At 39.7% G+C, this 18,615-nt stretch overlaps 1 protein-coding gene across 5 annotated transcripts in view; it reads left to right on the top strand.

Annotated features, from left to right (window-relative positions):
• ARL15 (ADP ribosylation factor like GTPase 15) overlaps nt 1-18,615 on the top strand; it is a 427,836-nt gene that overhangs the window by 123,187 nt on the left and 286,034 nt on the right. For all 5 annotated transcript variants that reach the window (XM_054489653.2, XM_063664814.1, XM_063664816.1 and 2 more), the window contains one exon: nt 8,890-9,034. In XM_054489653.2, the coding sequence (XP_054345628.1) occupies nt 8,890-9,034 (145 nt within the window). The remainder of the gene's footprint in view (nt 1-8,889; nt 9,035-18,615) is intronic.

Raw genomic sequence — 18,615 nt, 5'->3', positions numbered from 1 at the left:
CCAATGTCTATAGCTGCTAAGCATGAAATCCCCTGCTTCTGTTTGTTTCTTTTGTTGCCACGAGTTAATAGGGACAGAGACAGGAGACAGCCCAGAACAAAGCAGAAATAATGGAGTATTTCACCCCAAAAAGGAATGTGGATTGAGAAATACAAAGGGTAAGGCAAAGACAGACTTAGTGTCCTGAGGCAGTGTGATGTATTGGCCAGAAGCCTCAGCCCTGGGACAATTCCAGTCCAAAGCCTTCATCTGTGTGCTCCCAGCAGCCCACAGGGCTGAAAGGTTTGACCCACCTTCTGTAAAAACAATTTGTTGTTTTTTTCCCACTAGGGTCTTAAGGGATGACAGGATTTCCACCTCAAAACATAGGTTGCTCTTGGAACATGGAGAAGTCTTCAGCTGGGCTGTGTCTGGCAGCCAGGGGCCTCTTCACAGCACTCCTTTGCCCTGTTTGTTATTTCTCTTGCTATAGATGCCATTTTGAACTTGTTTGCAAGAACCACTAGTCACCCTAAGACGTCGAAGTATATTTGATTTTTGTTTCTCTTCTTACAACTAGAAAGATAGAATTAGCTAAGAGATCGCATGCTCCTTATAGACCTTCTCCTTCACATGCCTTTCTGCACAACCCGGTTTATTCATATATTTTCTCCTATACTCTCCTCAAACATATTTTATTTAGTATTTGCTTATTTATTTTACTTTATTGAGATATAATTTACATACACATATATTTTAAGGTATAATTTCTATATACATATAATTTGAGGCTGTTTCAAAAGAGATTTTTTTCCTTACTGCTGTGCTTAGGATTGGAAATCTCTGCAGCTCACATGGGCTTCTCTTTTTTTTTTTTTTTTTTTTTTCCCTCGAGACAGTCTCGCTGTGTCGCCCAGGCTGGAGAGCAGTGGCAAGATCTCAGCTCACTGCAACCTCAGTCCCCCAGATTTAAGCAATTCTCCTGCCTTGGCCTCCTGAGTAGCTGGGACTACAGGCACACACCACCAAGCCTGGCTAATTTTTGTATTTTTAGTAGAGACGGGGTTTCACCATGTTGGCCAGGCTGGTCTCGAACTCCTGACCTCAAATGATCCATCCCCTACCTTGGCCTCCCAAAGTGCAGGGATTACAGGCGTGAGCCACTGCACCTGGCTGGCTTCTCTTAATACATAAGTTTTATCCTTTCCAGAGGACAAAAAAGGGTTAAATGAAAGAAGCAAACAGTGTGAAAGAGAGAAGCCAGCAGCACTTTGGTATCCCCTTTTCTTCCATCCCAGTCAATCTCCTCTCCTCCTCCTCCCCTGCTCTCTAATTCAGCAGGGCAAAAAACCTTAAGGATGCTATTTCTCACCCAACTTCTCTAACTCCAAGAGAGCTGCAGGTCCCTTTTGCCTGGAATGAGAGATACTTTGGCCATAAACCTGCTGGTACAGGTAAAGAAGCAATGCAAAGACTTGTATCTTCGCCCTCCTTTGCCCGGTGTTTTTCTCTTCAGTTACACAGGCAAACTTACTGAAAGCACTCTTTCGCCCCCTCAGAAGAACAGAACACCTGACTTCTGATGCTCTGATCCCTGACTTGAGGGCATGAACAAGGGCTCTGGAGTGGAATAACCCTGGTTCGAACCCCAGCTCTGCCGCTTAATAGCTCTCTGGTGCATTTTCTTATCTCTGTGTTGCCCTCTATCTACACAGAATGGATCTAAAGTTTCCTTTGCGTGACACGCCCTCAGAAATTAGAGGCTTATCATTGCAGAAGTTTGGAAAACAGCTCAGGAGCCAGACTGCCAGGGTTTGAATCCTGTTCCACATAGGCAAGTTACTTAACTTCTTTGAGCCTCAGTTTCCTCCTCTTTAAATTGAAATCATATGGTACTTTTCTAGGGAATAGATGAATTAATACCTATAAGTCACTTATAGCTGGTGTTCAATACGGTTTTATTTTTAATTTATTAGGACACCTGCCCCTCCCAATGTCTCCTACAGATCTCAAGCAGCTCTGACAAATCCTGTAACACATTTTGTAGTGTGTTGTATTTTGTACTGGGTTTACATTTTCAAAAGACAGAGCCATATCTGACTGTTACAGACCTGGAAAATATTTTGTTCTAAATCAAGTCATTTTACATATTTAAGCACTTCTTAATGTTTTACTCATTGAACAATGCTTAGTGTTAGAAAACACTTCTAGAAATTGACTTCTTTTTAGAAGCTTTTTTTTTTCTTCATTATGAGAGTTGGAGAAGGGTCAGAATGAATAGCTGCCTCTTTTTGGTTTGGAAGCCAACTACGTGAGAAATATGTCCACTTAAAGTTATGGGTGACTTTTCTCTTCCCTTTAGGTACCAACTCATGGATGTTTCGTTAATCTAAAAAGTATTTATTGAGTACGGTCCTTGGCCTCACCCTTGGGCCACGTAGAAAAAGACCTGGTGAGCTGTCATAGGAGACCTTGTGTTTCTGTCTGGCGAGACTAGTATTGAAACGAGAAGGAAACAGTGTGGGGCTTGGATAGTCTGGCTGTGGGGAAGTCCCAAAGCCGACTGAAGAAAAGTTTCCAGCAACTATACAGAGCTTCAATCAAATTGAAATCATGCTCAGAATAAAATCATGTATTCATGATGAAAAACAGAGCATCAATTGAAACAAATGCCATGTCCCAAAGGGCTGGGAATTTAGCGAAACAGGATGGTAGGAAATACTGGCAATGCAGGGGCCAGTGCCAAAGTGGGAGGATTTTGAGCTAGATTCTCATCTAGAAACACATATTTGTAGGACAACTTTGCTGCTCTGTTTTGGTGCCTGGCCACCCCTTGGTAGCTGTAAAATTAAGCTTTTTGAACGTATAATAGGACCAAGAATGGATATGTCTTTGTGTCTGTGTGCATATTTCTATCAGCCAGTGAATCTTAGATAAGAATACACGTGGCGTAGTATTAACTGTAGTGCTAGTGTGTACAGGACCAAGAAGTGGAAGAAAGGATTATTTCTCTCTGAGGGAATTGAACACTTCTCAGAGGAGGTGCCCTTTAAACATAACTTTGAGTAGGAGTTTGCCAAGTAGGAAAGTAGGGAGGAACTTTTATTCTGTGTGCACAGGAACAGGGTGGCATAGAAACGTTAAGTGCTCAGACCATATGAAGGAATAGTGGTGATTTGGAGGGTGGCCGGAGTCATTAAGGTAGAAATATAGAGGAAAATGAAATGTACAATTAAATGCTTGATTAGTGCTTTGCAATGTTGACATGAGGGGTTATTCATCAAGTACCGATTGTGTACAGTGTTCTGCTAGACCTACCAAATGTCTGGCACTGTTGGGGAAATAAATACCTTATTTCTATTCCCAACAGAAATGGGAGCATTTTAAGATAATCTTGCTGTCTTGGTGCTAGGTTATCAGACTGAAATGCAAGTCCTTATTTTACTCTAGTAATTTTATTTTTCGCTTTCTTTTCTTTCCAATATTTGTAGTCACCTTCCTTTTTAAGCACATATTTCTAAGGGGTTTGCTTCTGCTTTTAAGCTAATGCATTATTTCAGCTGTTGATTATATGATTATATGATTTGTCCAAAGTCTACAATATAGTCAGTTATTACTGGTGATTCTGGTCTTTGCCCTCTCTCAAGACCTAGGCACACCATTTCCTCAAATACAGCACTAGAAGTTTGTGGGTACACAGAATGGGGAAACGTCCTGTGTCCTGACATAATATGATAGATACACTGGGTTCTTCTATGACACCAAGTCATAACTGGCCCCGTGTGAAAAGGCCTGTGAGCTGAAACAGTCTAGGCAATGGAGACCATGACCTTGGTTGGCCCCCCAAGAGGGTATACTTATATTCAGACTGGCTCTGTTCTCTATTTGCTGCTACCAGGGGAGTGGGGACAGGTTGTGTGTGTTTAGTGTCTTGGGCTGAACTGGGATAGAATGGAGCATGTGGAGGCTGCTGTGGGCTGTTGGAAGTACTACACTCTGGGCTGTATATTGGGTGGCAAGGCCGTTGTCTAAGGAAGCTAACTATCACTTAAGATACCTTGGAAAAACGAACATCGCGATGAGCAGTTATTTACCCATATGGCGCTTTTCTTAGTGGCATAATGTATTGCACCCAGGCCTCATAACATCCTCCTGAAGAAAGGAAGTGGCAGAGAGTGTTAAAACGTTACTGGTTAATCATGGGGAAACTGAAGCATGGATAGGTTTATGAGGCTTGAACAGAGTTACACAATGCCTTAGTGTCTGGCCTGGGAATGAGGCCTGAGTTTGCCGCTTGCTGTCAGGACTGCCGACAGCATTGTGTTTCGCATTGTACAACAGTGAAAAGGGCTTACTCTTAACAATGCAAGAGCTGCTGTAGGAGACACACACAATGAACTTTGGTACAGTATAGTCTAGAGGCCAAAATGAGTAATTTTAAGTAAATTGACTATAGGATCCAAAGCTTCATTAAGTTTTAAAACAAAAAACAAATGAAAACTCTTTACAGTTTTTAGGAACTGACTCAGAAAACATGACCATTCCTTCCCCATTGGAAGTAGCATACTGTTAAAAGTTTTATCTTGTTGACTCAAAATCTGACACTATTCCTGTTACCCATAGGATGATTTATTCAGTCATTTCAAATACATGTTGATTTCTAAGAGTCTGTGATTTATTTCAAAGATTTTGCCTTGTAATAACTATCAATCTAGCCTTTAAGTTCCAAAGAACCTGATTTCCACAGCCTGTGGTTTTGTGGGGAGGCTTGTTTTATTCAGTTTTGGTTTGGGTTCCTATAGAACAGCTGGAACTATAGAGCCTGGACTTTGAGAAAGAGCTTGGGGAGACAGAGGGGGAGATGTCATGTTGGATGTCCTTATGACATTCAATTATATGATTGAAACCATGGGACTGAAGATGACATCACTGGTGAGAATATAAAAAGGGAAGAGAGACCGGGCTCAGTGGCTCACACGTGTAATCTCAGCACTTTGGGAAGCCGGGGTGGGTGGATCACCTGAGCTCAGGAGATGGAGACCAGCCTGAGCAACATGGTGAAATCCCATCTCTACAAAGATACAAAAATTAGCTGGGTACGGTGGTGCACACTTGTAATCCCAGCTACTCGGAAGGCTGAGGTGGGAGGATTGCTTGAGCCTGGGATTTGGAGGTTGCAGTGAGTGGAGATTGCACCACTGCACTCCAGCCTAAGTGACAGAGACAGACTGTCTTAAAAAAAAAAAAAAAGAGAGAAAAAGAAAGAGAAGAGAAGGCTGGGCATGGTGGCTCACGCTTGTAATCCCAGCACTTTGGGAGGCTGAGGTGGGTGGATCACCTGAAGTTGGGAGTTTGAGACCAGCCTGGCCAACATGGTGAAACCCCGTCTCTACTAAAAATACAAAAATTAGCCGGGTGTGGTGGCACATACCTGTAATCCCAGCTACTCAGGAAGCCGAAGCATGAGAATCACTTGAACCCTGGAGGTGGAGGTTGCTTTGAGCCGAGATTGTGCCATTGCACTCCAGCCCGGGCAACAAGAGCGAAACTCCGTCTGAAAAAAAAATAAAAAAAGAAAGAAGAGAAAAGACAGTGGAGTAGAATATCATTGCTATCATTGCGAAATCATCTTTTATGTCAGAAGTGGCTTAGGTGACCTAGAATAAACAGGTAAAATAGATATTAATGGAGTTGGCTACAAAGTTTTTATACTCTGGATTTTAAAAAGAACATGAAGATGAATTTCTGGAGTGTTTGGCAAAAATATGAATGATAACGACATGAATAATTTAAACAGGACGCTCTAGCAATCATTCACATACAGTTTCATTTGATATTTAAGATTTATGATAGTTTGGGCCAGGGTAGTCAGGCCAGCCCTCCTCCAGAAGATAGTCCAGAGGAATTCTGGCAAGGAGCTGAGTGAGAATGAAGGCCTCTAGAGCAGGAATGGGGTCTCTCCTCCTTGAACCCCAAACAAGACCAAAGCAGCCCAGTAAAAGAAACTGTGTGACTAGTTTTATTGTCTGTCCTATTTGAATGTGGAAGACCTCTTCTAAGTCTGAACAGCTGCTAGCCGTGGCCATCTTTGAGGGAATAGATACATACACAAATAAACCTATCTCTGAGAAAAACTCTCATTCTGCGTCTGGGAGACAGACTTTATAAAAAAGCTTGTTAAAATCAGACAGTATCAGCCAGCCTTCATGTGAAGCCATGAAGTGATGTGTTGGCATTTAGAATGCTGTTAGTAGTTATGGTCATTAATCTTGTGGGAGAGGGTGTGCTGGCACTAAAGAAAGGTCAGAGAAGAACATCTCATAGGATGAAGACAGACTGAAATAAGGAGGACTCCTCAGGCTTGAAAAGACTGAGAGGAAATACAATTAGCGTGAATAAACCCATGAAGAATATGGGTCATAGAATTGTTTACCAGAAGCAGGCAGAACCTCTTGAAAACGGAGGAAAAGTGAATTTAGGACAAAAAGAAGCTCTAATTTACCAAGAAAGTTGATCCTGTACACCAAAACCACTCTTTTGGGAACTGGGCTAACTAATGGCATTGAAGCGAAGTGAAAAAGTCAACCGTTTCTTATTTTGACAGTATTTTCTTGAAGTGTGGAGGGCCCAGAGAGCATAGATCAAGAATCCTATTAGTCTCTATGTTTTCTTTTTTCTTTGCTTAGGTAAAATTTAAGTGTCGTTCATTCTTCATTCAACAATTATCTGCTGAGGGTAGATTCTATGCCAAGTTCTCTGCTAGACACTGGGGGTACTGAGATGAAGGGGGACAGACATGGTTCTCACAGGCTGGTGATGAATAAGAAACTGCAATTGTCTGTGTAACGAATTTACAAAAGCCCAGTAGAGCTTGACGTGAATTGTTAACACAATCTTAGGATTGGAGCAGACTGCCCTGAGGACAGGATGATTAAGTTGAGACCTAAAAATGATGAGGTGTTGGCTAAGTCCAGAATTGGGGGAAGAGGGAACAGCATATTAGATGCCTCAATTGAGGTAAGAGAGGGCATGGCTGGAGGATCTAGGGGAGTGAGGGCAATGAGGCTGGTGAGCTTGGCTGGAGCAGATCATGGAGTGTGGGGTAGTCCATGGTAAGGGTTTGGGCTCGAGAGCTGGGCAAAGTCACTGGGGTGGCTTAAGCACGTATGGTCAGATTTTCTCTTTCTAAGCAATCCAGTCGCTACAGTGTGGAGAATAGGGGGCACAAGAACAAATATACTGGAACTAGTGGGAGGATATTGATGTTGTTCAGGTGATGATGGCCTGGGCTGGACAGAAGTGGACAGATCCTAGAGCTACTTCAGAGGTCATATGAACTAGATTTGTTGATTAGGTGTGAGAAATGAGGGAGAGAGATAATCAAGTTTGATTTATGAGAGTATGACAGCCAATTAGTACTCAGATTTTATCTGAGTGAGATGAATCAACACAGGCTTTTTTATAGGTCTCCTCTCATGATCTCCAGATGACCCAAAAGTGAGCAGATCTGCCTTCTTTCCTCCCTGTCTCCCCCTTTCACTCTTTCTCTCATGAATCATTCAGGGTCTAAATGTTTCAGGCTCTATAAGCTGGCACATAGTTGGCCCCTACGGATATGGGATAAGGAGAAAGATCAAAAGCTGCACGAATGATACCCTGTCTCCCAAATCCTCTTGTTTTTCTTTCTTTCTTTCTTTCTTTTCTTTTCTTTTTTTTTTTTTTTTCTGAGATGGAGTCTTGCTCTTGTTGCCCAGGCTGGAGTGCAGTGGTGTGACCTTGGCTCACTGCAACCTCTGCCACCCAGATTCAAGTGATTCTCCTGCCTCAGTCCCCTGAGTAGCTGGAATTACAGGTGCCTGCCACCATGCCTGGCTGATTTCTTTTTGTATTTTTAGTACAGACTGGGTTTCACCACATTGGCCAGACTGGTCCCAAAGTGCTGGGATTACAGGCGTGAGCCACCATGCCTGGCCCAGATCCCCTTGTCTTTAACTCTTGCAGAGCAAACAGATTTGTACAGTGCACAAACTATACTACAGTTCATAGTACCCTGGTTGATTGATCTGAAACAGAATTTAGCAAAGGCCAGAAAGGCAGTGGTATGTACACAGACTCTATTTAATGATTTTAAAAATCTTTGTATTTTGAAATATCAGTGGTAAGACCAGAACAAGGAATTTTCCTTTATTCTCTTCACTCAGCGTCACTAGTCATTAACATTTTGCCATGTTGGCTTTATCACTCTCCTCACCAGTTAAAGATGGAGCTGGAGATTTAGAATTTTTCTGAGCCAGTTAATTGTGGACATCAAGACCCTTCACCTCTAAATACTTAGAGGTATTATAAATAATATCTAATATGCAGTCAATATTCAGTGTTCACTTATTGTCTCAATAATGTCATTTATGGCTTTTTTTTCCCTCTTGATCTAGGATCCAGTCCAAGATGTGTTGCATTTTATTATTATGTCTTTTTAGTCTTCTTTAACATGGAACAGTTCCTCAGTCTTTCTTTGACTTTTAAGACATTGATATTTTGGAGGAGAACAGGCCAGTTGCCTTATGGAATACTCCTTAGATTGGCTTTATCTGGTTTCCTCATGCTTAGATTCAGATTGTGTGGTTTTGGCAGGAAAGCTGTGGGATGATGTCATGCTTTTTGCAGTGCACCTGCCATAGCAGGAAGGGAGCCATGAAGTAGAAAAACATTTCATAACTAAGAATGTTAACTTTGATCACTTGGCTAGAGTGTTGTCTCCAGGTTTCACTGTTATAGAGTTACCGTTTTCTTCCTTATAGGTAATAGTTTATTCAATTACTTCTTAATACTTATTCAGTCATTTTAAATGTGACTATGGTTTATTTCCACACCATCATTTAAAGGAACATTTTTTTCCCCTTCTTTTGACAGTGTTTTAGAGCACTTTGCTGCAAGGGACCACCACCTGCACGACCAGAATATGACCTGGTTTGCATAGGCCTCACAGGCTCTGGCAAAACCAGTCTGTTGTCCAAACTCTGCAGTGAAAGCCCCGATAACGTCGTGTCGACCACAGGTGGGTACTGTGCTGGGGTTCTGTCCCTTCTTCTTTCTCATCCCAAGATGTCCTAGTTTCCTGTGCAATTTACCCCCTCCCTTCTACTTATAGTTTAATGCTTTAATCAGTTTAATTTTAAACACTATCTCTTTTTCAAAAAGGATTTGAAATGAATTTAATAGCATTAAATTGCTGTATCCTGTATCCCTCTAGCAGATCATTTCAGTGGCACTGAATAAATGAAGCTTGGGAAAATATTAATACAAATGAATCCTGAAATCTGGAACTCTGATATGTGACAAAATGGATTCATCTTGGGCCCATGGAGTACTTTCCTTCCTTGAAGTGTCACTCCAGCCTATGTTTCTTGGCCACACACTCCCTGAATAGTAAACTGATGTAGTCTGAATCTTCTTTCCTTGTCATTTTTCACCTGGAGGAAAGTCAGTGCAAGAGGTCATGCATCAGCCTTCCCCTATTGCTTCCGGATGGAGCCAAGCAAAGTCAGTCTAGGGCAGTGGTTCTCAATCAGGGGAGATTATGCCTCTGAGGGGGACATTTTGGAGACATTTGTGGGGAGGGGTGTTACTGGCTTCTGGTGGATAGAGGCCAGTGGTGCTACTAAACATCCTTCAATGTACAGGGCAGCCCCCACAGCAAAGAGTTATCAGGCCCAAAATGTTTTCAGTGTCAAGTTATTAGTCAGAAATCCTGGCTAGGGTTTTTTTTCACTTCCCAAATGTGTCCTCTTTCTCTCCTAACAATGAAGAAGGTAAGAAGAGTATAAGTTAGAGGAAATAACGGAAGAACAGTTGTAAGAGATGGAGAACAGAGCTACCGTGCAGAGAGAGCTGAGAAGGAAGGAGAAGGGTGAGATGTTTTCTGGAAAGTGGAAAAGATTGTTCATCAGCCAGCTTATTTTGAGCACCTACTATGTGCTAGGTCCAGTGTTGGACATGAGATAAGCAATGATTTCAGCATTCCAGGAGTCTCAGTATACTGGCTGCATAAATATTAAGTTCATATCCAGAAATAGATGGGGCATGGAAGGAAGGGGCATGACAGTGTTGCCTAGACCTGGGGAAGGGAAGGATGCGTGATGTGGTTTGCTACATTAGATTCGAGGTTGATAAGTAGGTCTGGTACAAGAAACAAGGTGAGGGGGTAGAAAAGAAAGAGGACTTAGGAGCAGAGGGGCGGTGTGAAGGCAAGGAGTGTGAAACAGATTGGCAATTCCTAGAAACTGCATTTCTGTGTGGCTGCAGTGTATGTTTAATAGAATGCCAGAAGATGAATTGTTTTCAGTGGTGGCTGAATCTTAGCAGACCTTTCATACTGTGCTCAGGAGTTTGGGCTTTTCGTGTAGATAGTGCAGAGACATCAGAGTATTTTAAGCAAGGAAACTACATGATCAGATGTCCATTTGAGAAGAATCAAGCTGGCCATGATGTGGAGGCTAAATTGTGAGTAGCGCAGTTAGAGGCGGAGGCAGAAGATTACTGTAATGGTGCAACTGAGATGATGAAGGCCTTGGCTGAGGCAGTTACAGGGGGAAGAAGAGGAAGGAATAGGTAGGATACATATTTGAGGGCTAGAATTGACAAAGCCTAGTGTAGTTGGGTTTGGAGGGTGAGAGCGAGAAAGCCATGGCTGTCTCAATTCCTGGCTTAGGTGATGGTTGGATGATGGAATTATTAACTAGGGTTTCCTACAAAAAGTAGAAAGGATATTGTTGATCAAGAACCTTACTTCAGTTCAGGTCAGTTTTTGCTGGCAAGTAAGTTTTAAAAAAGTGCAGGTTTTGAGAGCTTTTCAGATTTTAGAATTGAGTTAAGAAACTGTGGAGCTGTTAAAGGGTTAGAGACATCACTTGATTTTAGGATGAGGGAAAGGATAAGGGGATCGTAATGAGTAGACACCCCAGAGAGGATTAGCAGAGCTCATGTGTAGTCTCTTTGCAGGAAGCTGTTTCTGACTACCTTCTTTTCTCCTTGGACAGAACTGAGTACTCCCTCCTCTCCCCACCGGGCATTGTCTGTATTTCTCCCAGTTAGTACCTGTAGCACTGCTTTGTGTACATGCCCATCTCCCCATCTTGGGTTAGAATCTCTTAAGGGCAGATAGAGCATCGTATGTGGTATTGTATACCCAGAGTCTGGCACAAGGTTTAGGCATGGATACAGATGTCTGTTAAATTAATAAGCAAATGAAAGTAAATTGAATCTATATAGTCTTCTGTTAGCCTTATAACAGCCCTTATATGACAGGTAGGACTCTTTTTGCATATTCTGTTTCTAAATTACCTGAAGATCAAAGGTATGGTGACATGGCTGTTGTTACATAGCTAGAGATAGGATGTCAGTTCAGGTGTTCAAGTGAAGTTTAGTAAGTTTAGTGGTATCCAAGGTTTAGGATTTCTGGTGGAAGTATGTACTTTATTGGTTGTTTATAAAACTGTGAATATCTTTTGAGTAATGTGCAATGAAGTAATATAAACTTTATTAGCTTAATTCTTTTCAATCAAAATAGCTTCTAAAATATGTGTAAGAGTAACACAAAGTATGCTTTTCTTCACTTATCAGAGTTATCTTCTAGCACTATTGCTAGAGGAGCAGTTTTGAATTATAGTGTAAAAGATTATCTGTATATAATTTTCTTACTTGTAAGTTATGTTTTGTATTTGTTTTTATGAAATTTTTTAATAATACGTTTTACCAGAATTGTGTGCTAGTCTATTTTCTGATGAATTAGTTATTAGGTTGGCTAAGTTTTTGGATATCAAACTTCTTTGACTTGTCATTGTTCTGAACCTGGCATAATGTCTTTTTGGAGGCCTCTTTGGAGGAAGCTGCCATCAAGAAATTTACACCCAGGTTAGGAAGATAAGTTGTGTATTGATAAAAACAGTTCACATATGTTGCTTATTTAATATACTCCAAGCTCTGTGCTAAGACAGAATGTGATATGTGTTATATTAATGGTGTAAATATGAAAGTTAAAAGAAGAGAGTGATCATTTCTAATCTGGAGGGTCAAAGAAAGCTCATAGTTAAGGTTACATTTGAGTAGGGTCTCATATGATGGGTAAGATCTAAGCAGAGAGGAATGGGGTGAGGCGAGTTAGGGATAGAAAGCATAGGTATATTCAGAGAAAGATTAGTGGTCTTACTGGGTTAAGGCACAGCATGCAGAGATTTAGGGGATGTTGGGATCTAAGGCTAGAGACTAGAGAAGCTGTTGGGGGAGACCTGTTAGATGTAGAGGTGATCCAGCAGGGACAATACTTGTGGGGATGTTACTGCTACTGTAAAAGTGACAGTTATGCTGGGTATTCAAGAGGAAAGGAAGATAAAACAATCAAATATGAGTCAAGTTTATAGTTTTATGTTTTGGTGAATTGTTAAAAAAAAAAAAGTAGGGAGAACATGGCAGAGTTTTAAGATAAAAATAATGGGTTTAGTTTGGGGCATGCTGATTTTGAGGTTTGACAAGACATCCAACAATGATCCAAATGCTAAAAGACAAGCAGACTAGAGAGATTTTGGAGATAGAGAGAGAGATTTGAGAGACAACTCAGTCATAGATTTGGATGAGATTGTCCAGGGGTAATGGGTAGAAAGTGGGAAGAAAGGTGCTAAGCACCAATTATATTTTGTTAATTCATTTCACATTCATTGAATTTCTGTTATGTGACTGCCGCTGATTTAAGGACTGAGGATATATCAGTTAACAAAATATACAAACAACCCTGCTCTTTGGAGCTTACATTACAGCATCTGCTTTTGATAAGGAATATAGGTCAGACAGTTCTATATAATATCCTTTAAGTCAAATATGGGCAAGAAATCAAAAGAACCAGTCAAATAAGGTAAACACAAATCTAAAGTCTGAGAAAGGCCATTGGATGTGGTGACAATGTGGTAATTAATAACTAATGGTAGAAACAGTTTCAGTAGAGTATTGAGGTGGAAACCAACCTGAGAATTGAGGGGATGAAGAGCAAGTAAAGGAATTGAGGGGTAGACCATCATTTTCACTCCTTAACTCTTTGGAATATAGACAGTTCTTTCAAGAAGGTGGACAGAAAAAGAGAAAATAGTGCTAAGAGAATTTGTTTCTGTAAGAAAAGGTCTCATGAGCATGCTAGTAGTCAGAGGTTTAGGGTGGTCATCGGGGAAAAGGCAAGACTGAGTATGCTCAAGAGAGGGCAGTGAGCACAAGAATGAGTGAGGACTTCTTGTTCTGGTAAGATGGAATAACTGGAACTGGTTTACTCTCCCATCTAAAAGAAGAAGAACAACAACAGTAACCAGCTCATGAAATATACAAAGCAACAATTTTCAAGCCAGGAAACGCAGTTATCCCTGAGAAATGAGAAACAAATGAGATGTGCTCTGTGATTGTCCCAGCTTAATGCCTTGAGAGTTTCCAGGCTGTGGCACAGTTCCAGAGGGAGCTGAGGTGGAGCTCAGTGAACTCCGTGCATTGAGGAGATGAAGCCGAGAGCAAGGGGAGACCAAGATGGCTAACGTTTGTAGAATAGAGTACCAGAGAAAAGAGTTGTACAGAGAGAGAACACTAAAGATTTTCAGAGTCTCCGTTGAGTATCCAGCAAAATATTCAATGCATGCATGTGAGGAAACTTCCCAAGGCCAGGGCAAGAACCATCTTAAAGGACTAGAGGGAACAGTGGTTGATGTTCACACAGGGCTGAAAACTATGCCTGTAATCACCAGATGGACTGAAAAACTTATAACTCATGAGGAACTGGGTAGAGTACTTGGCAAAGTCAGCCGTAAGTGGAGTACTACTCTGGACTCACATGACAGATAATATTAGCAAGTCCCAAAACCTCAGATAATATTAGCAAGTCCCAAACCTTGTCTGGTAATGTTTAATACATCTCAGCACAAAGCTGTATAGGATTTAAAGAAAAAATATTCATCACACAACAAGGTAAAATTCACAATGTCTGACAGTCAGCCAAAGATTATCAGGCATGGGAAGAGGCCAGAAATCATGATTCATAATGAGAATAATCATTGAATTGGAACTGACCCAGAGCTGATGTAAATATTAGAAGTAGCAAAGGGGGACATTAAAACTGTTATTATCACTGTATTGTATCTATTCATAGAGACAATCTGAGAGAGAAAAAAAACGCAGAGAGCATCCAGCGAGCTATGGGACAACTTTAAATCTAAGCTAGGGTAATTTGAGTCCATGAAGGTGAGTGGAAAGGGACAGAAAAATATTTGAAGAAATAATGGCGGAAACATTGTCAAACATGAAGAAAACTCTACACCTACAGATCCAAGAAGCTCACTGAACCCCAAACAAAAGGAACATGAGCAAGGCTGGGCACAGTGGCTCACACTTGTAATCCCAATACTTTGAGAAGCTGAGGCGGAAGGATCACTTGAGGCCAGGAATTTGACGCCAGCTTGGGCAACATAGTAAGACCCCCATCTCTACAAATAAATAAATAAATAAATAAATTAGCTGCATGTGTTGGTGTTCGCCTGTAGTCCCAGCTACTTGTGAGGCAGAAGTAGGAGGATTGCTTGAGCCCAGGAGTTTGAGGCTGCAATGAGCTGTGATCACACTGCTTTACTCCAACCTGGGTGACAGAGAGAGAGACCCCATCTCTTGTTGGGGGGAAAAAAAGAGAGAGAGAGAGAAAGAAACGTGAATATAACTATACCAAGGCACATCATAATAAAATTGTTCAAAATCACTGATAAAGAATATGATGTTTAATTTTGTGTGTAACTGGCTGGATCCCAGTGCCCAAATATGTAGTCAGACATTAGTCTGGATATTTCTATACGGGTAGTTTGGGATAAACTTAATACTTAAATCTGCGGATTTTGACAGATTATCCTCCATAATGTGGTTTGGCCTCATCCAGCCAGTTGAAGGCCTGAATAGAATAAAAGACTTGCCTCCCTAGAACAAGAGGGAATTCTTCAGTAAACGGCCTTTGGACTTGAACTGTGTATTGATTCTTTCCTGGGTCTCCAGCCTGCCAGCCCAAACTGTAGATTTTGGGTTTATAGCAACTGTAATTGTGTGAGCCAATTTCTTAAAGTATTTCTCTGTCTCTATTTATATATATATATAAACAAAGGTATATATTTATATCTATACATGCACCTATACATACATATAAATATACATATAAACACACATCTTTTTGGTTTTTTTTTTCTCTTGAGAACAAAGTAGTACAAAGAAAATACCTTAAAAGCAGATAAAAGATGTTACGTGAGTAAGAATAAAAATAAGGATGGCATCACATTTTTTCACTGGAAAAATGCAAGTAAGAAGACATTGGAGCAGCATCTGAAAGGGAAAAAACTGTCAACTAATATCCAGCAAAAGTCTCTTTTAAAAAGAAAGTAAAAATAAAGACTAGACTTTTTCAGATATACAAAATCTGAAGGAATTTATTGCTAGCAGATAAGCATTATAAGAAATGTTAAAGGAAGTCCTTGAGTCAGAAAAAAAATGATACCAGATGGAAATCTGGATCTATATAAAATAAAGACTGCCAGAAATGCAAATTATATGGATAATTATATAAGATTTACTTCTTATTATTTAAATATCTTTAAGAGGTATGTCTTTAAACAACAATAATAACCACATATTATGGGGTTAACAACATATGTAAAAGTAAAATGCCTGAGAACAATAGCATAAAGGTCATGGGGAAAAAGGGAAGTACACTGTTGGAAGATTCTTGTACTATATGTGAAGTTGTATAATAACACTTGAAGGTAGACTGATTAAAGATGTACTATAAACCCTAAAGTAACCACTAAAATAGCAAAACAAAGAATGAGAGCCAATAAAGCAACAAATGAGATGAAATAGAATTATTGAAAATAATCCAAAAGAAGGCAGAAAAAGAAGAAAAGGGGAATAAGAATAGATGAAACAAATAGGAAACAAGTAGAAATGTGATACAGTCAAACCTAAACATCAATAATAATATTAAATATAAATGATCTAGACTCCTTAATTGACAGAGGTTGATATGACAGATTTTCTTAAAAACCAAGACCCAACCAAATACTGACTTTAAGAATCAAACTTTAAGTATAAAGACACAAATAGGTTAAATATAGAAAGGTGGAAAAAGATACATCATGCTAACACTAGTCAAAAGAAAGTTGGGGTAGCTATGTTAATATTAGACAATGTAGATTTCAAAGCAATGAATAAGGCTGGGGATAAAGAAGTTCACAATGATGAAGGGATCATTTATTCAGGGGACTGTAATAATTCTACACATTTATGTACCTAACAGAGCTTAAAAATATGTGAAACAAAAAAATGACAGAACTGCAAAAAGAAATGAACGAACCCACAATTACAATCAGCGTCTTCAGTTTCTCTCAATACTTTATAGATCATGTGGGAAGAAAATGAGCCAGTACGTAGCAGACTTCAACAACACTAACAGCTAACTTGACCTCATTAACATTTTATAAAATACTCCACCCAACAACAGAAGACATTCTTTTCAAGTACACATAGAATATTTGCCAAATTAGGCCATAACCTGGTTTATGAAAGCAAATCTAAATAAGTTTAAGTGGCTTCAAGTTTTATCCAATATGTTCTCAGACCGTGATAGAATTGCATTAAAAATCAGTAACAAGAAGAAAAAAAAACTCAAGTATTTAGAAACTCGCTTACTTCTAAATGACCCATGAATCAAAGAAGGTAGCAAAAGAGAAATTATAAAGGATTTTGCACTGAATGACAATGCAACATATTAGAATTTGTGGTGCCTATAAAACGGGACTTTAAGGAAAGTTTATACCACTAAATGTCTATTCAGAAAAGAAGGGCCTCAAATCAATGACCTCAGCTTCCACCTTAGGGAACTAGAAGAAAAATGGATTAAACCCAAATAAGGAAGAAAATAAAGATCAAAGTAGAAATCAATGAAATAGAAGAGCCACAGAGAAAATTAGTCAAACCAAAAGCTGGTTCTTTGAGAAAGTCAGCAAAATTGATAAAACTCTAGCTAAACTGATCAGAAAAAATAAAAAAGACACAAATAACCAGTATCAGGAATAAGAAAGGTGACAGCAATATAGATTCTATAAATAGTAAGAGGTTAATAAGGGAATATCATGAACAACATTATGCCAATAAATCTGACAACTTAGAGAAAATGGACAATTTCCTTGAAGGACAGACCATCAAATCTCAGTCAAGAAGAAATAGAAAACCTGGATAGACCTATATCTATTTAAGAAATTGATACCTTTTCTTTCTTTTTTTAAGTCTAGTTGGTTTCACTAGTGAATCCTACCAAACATTTTAAGGAAGAAATACTGCCAATTCTTTACAGTCTCTTCCAGAAAATTGAAGAGGAGGAAAAAATGCCCCAACTCCTAAGACCAGCATGAAGCTGATACCAAAACCACACAGAGACATTACAAAAAAAACAAAACTGCATACCAATAGCCCTCATGGACACAGATACAAAAATTATAAGCAAAAATATACCAAATCAAATTCAACAATAATATTTCAATAGGATAATATGTCATGACCATGTGACATTTATTCTAGGAATGCAGAGTTGGTTGCACATTCAAAAATCAATCAGTTTAGTTCACAATATCAATAAACTGAAAGATGAAACTATGATCCTGTGAAGATATGCAAAAAACAAAAACAAAAAAAAACCTCAGCATCAATTTTTGACGAAAACTCTTAACAAAGTAGGAATAGAAAGGAATTACCTCAACTGTTAAAGGGCATCTGTGAAAGCCCTACAGCTGTTGTCAGAGTTAATGGAGAAAGACTGAATTGTTTCCTGATCAGATCAGGAATAAGACATGGATGTCTGTTCTCACCACATCTATTCAACATTGTGGTAGAGATTCTAGCCAGTAAATCAGGCAAGAAAAATAAATAAAATGCTTTCATTTTGTGAAAGAATAAATAAAAACGTACTTGCCCATGGCATGATTGTTAAAGTAGAAAATTTAATTGAATCGACAACTCTTTGCTATAAACTGGAGATGGTTGATATGAATTAGAGCTGATAGTTTTAGAGATCTGAAAAACTATCAGAAACTTAGAGGATAGCTCTGGCTATTAGTTTTAAGAATGTTGCCCATAAGAATAGAAGCAGATAGGGTGTGGTGGACAACTGTTAGCCAAATATTGAGTTCATTCAGATAGATGAACAAACTCCCTGAAAATTGGTAGGTGGGAATGCAGAGGTCCGTATATAAGTAAATGTCGTTAACTCAGGTGGGATGTTATTAACAAGTGGCTATGATGAAGTGTTCTAAAAGCGTAGAAGGAAGCAATTTTTGTGCTGAGAGGCGCTGATAAGAGAAGGAAAAGCTCTGTTTGCTAGTGTATGGAGGAAGAAGAAATGTGCAGGGAAATGCTGGAGCATGGAGAAGACTTCTTAACAAAGATGAGGTTCCGTAAGATTCGCTGAGAGGGCTCTGTAATGATAAAGGTGAGGCTGAGTTGGCGATGGGGGGCAGGAAGTAATGATGTAGGAGAAAAGGGGTAGAGGCTTGTTGTTTGGGCCTGTGTGTTTGTTATAGTGAAAGA

The sequence above is a fragment of the Pongo pygmaeus genome, chromosome 4 (assembly GCF_028885625.2).
Source record: "Pongo pygmaeus isolate AG05252 chromosome 4, NHGRI_mPonPyg2-v2.0_pri, whole genome shotgun sequence".
Classification (NCBI taxonomy): Eukaryota; Metazoa; Chordata; class Mammalia; order Primates; family Hominidae; genus Pongo; species Pongo pygmaeus.
This window is presented reverse-complemented; position numbering and strand designations above follow the sequence as displayed.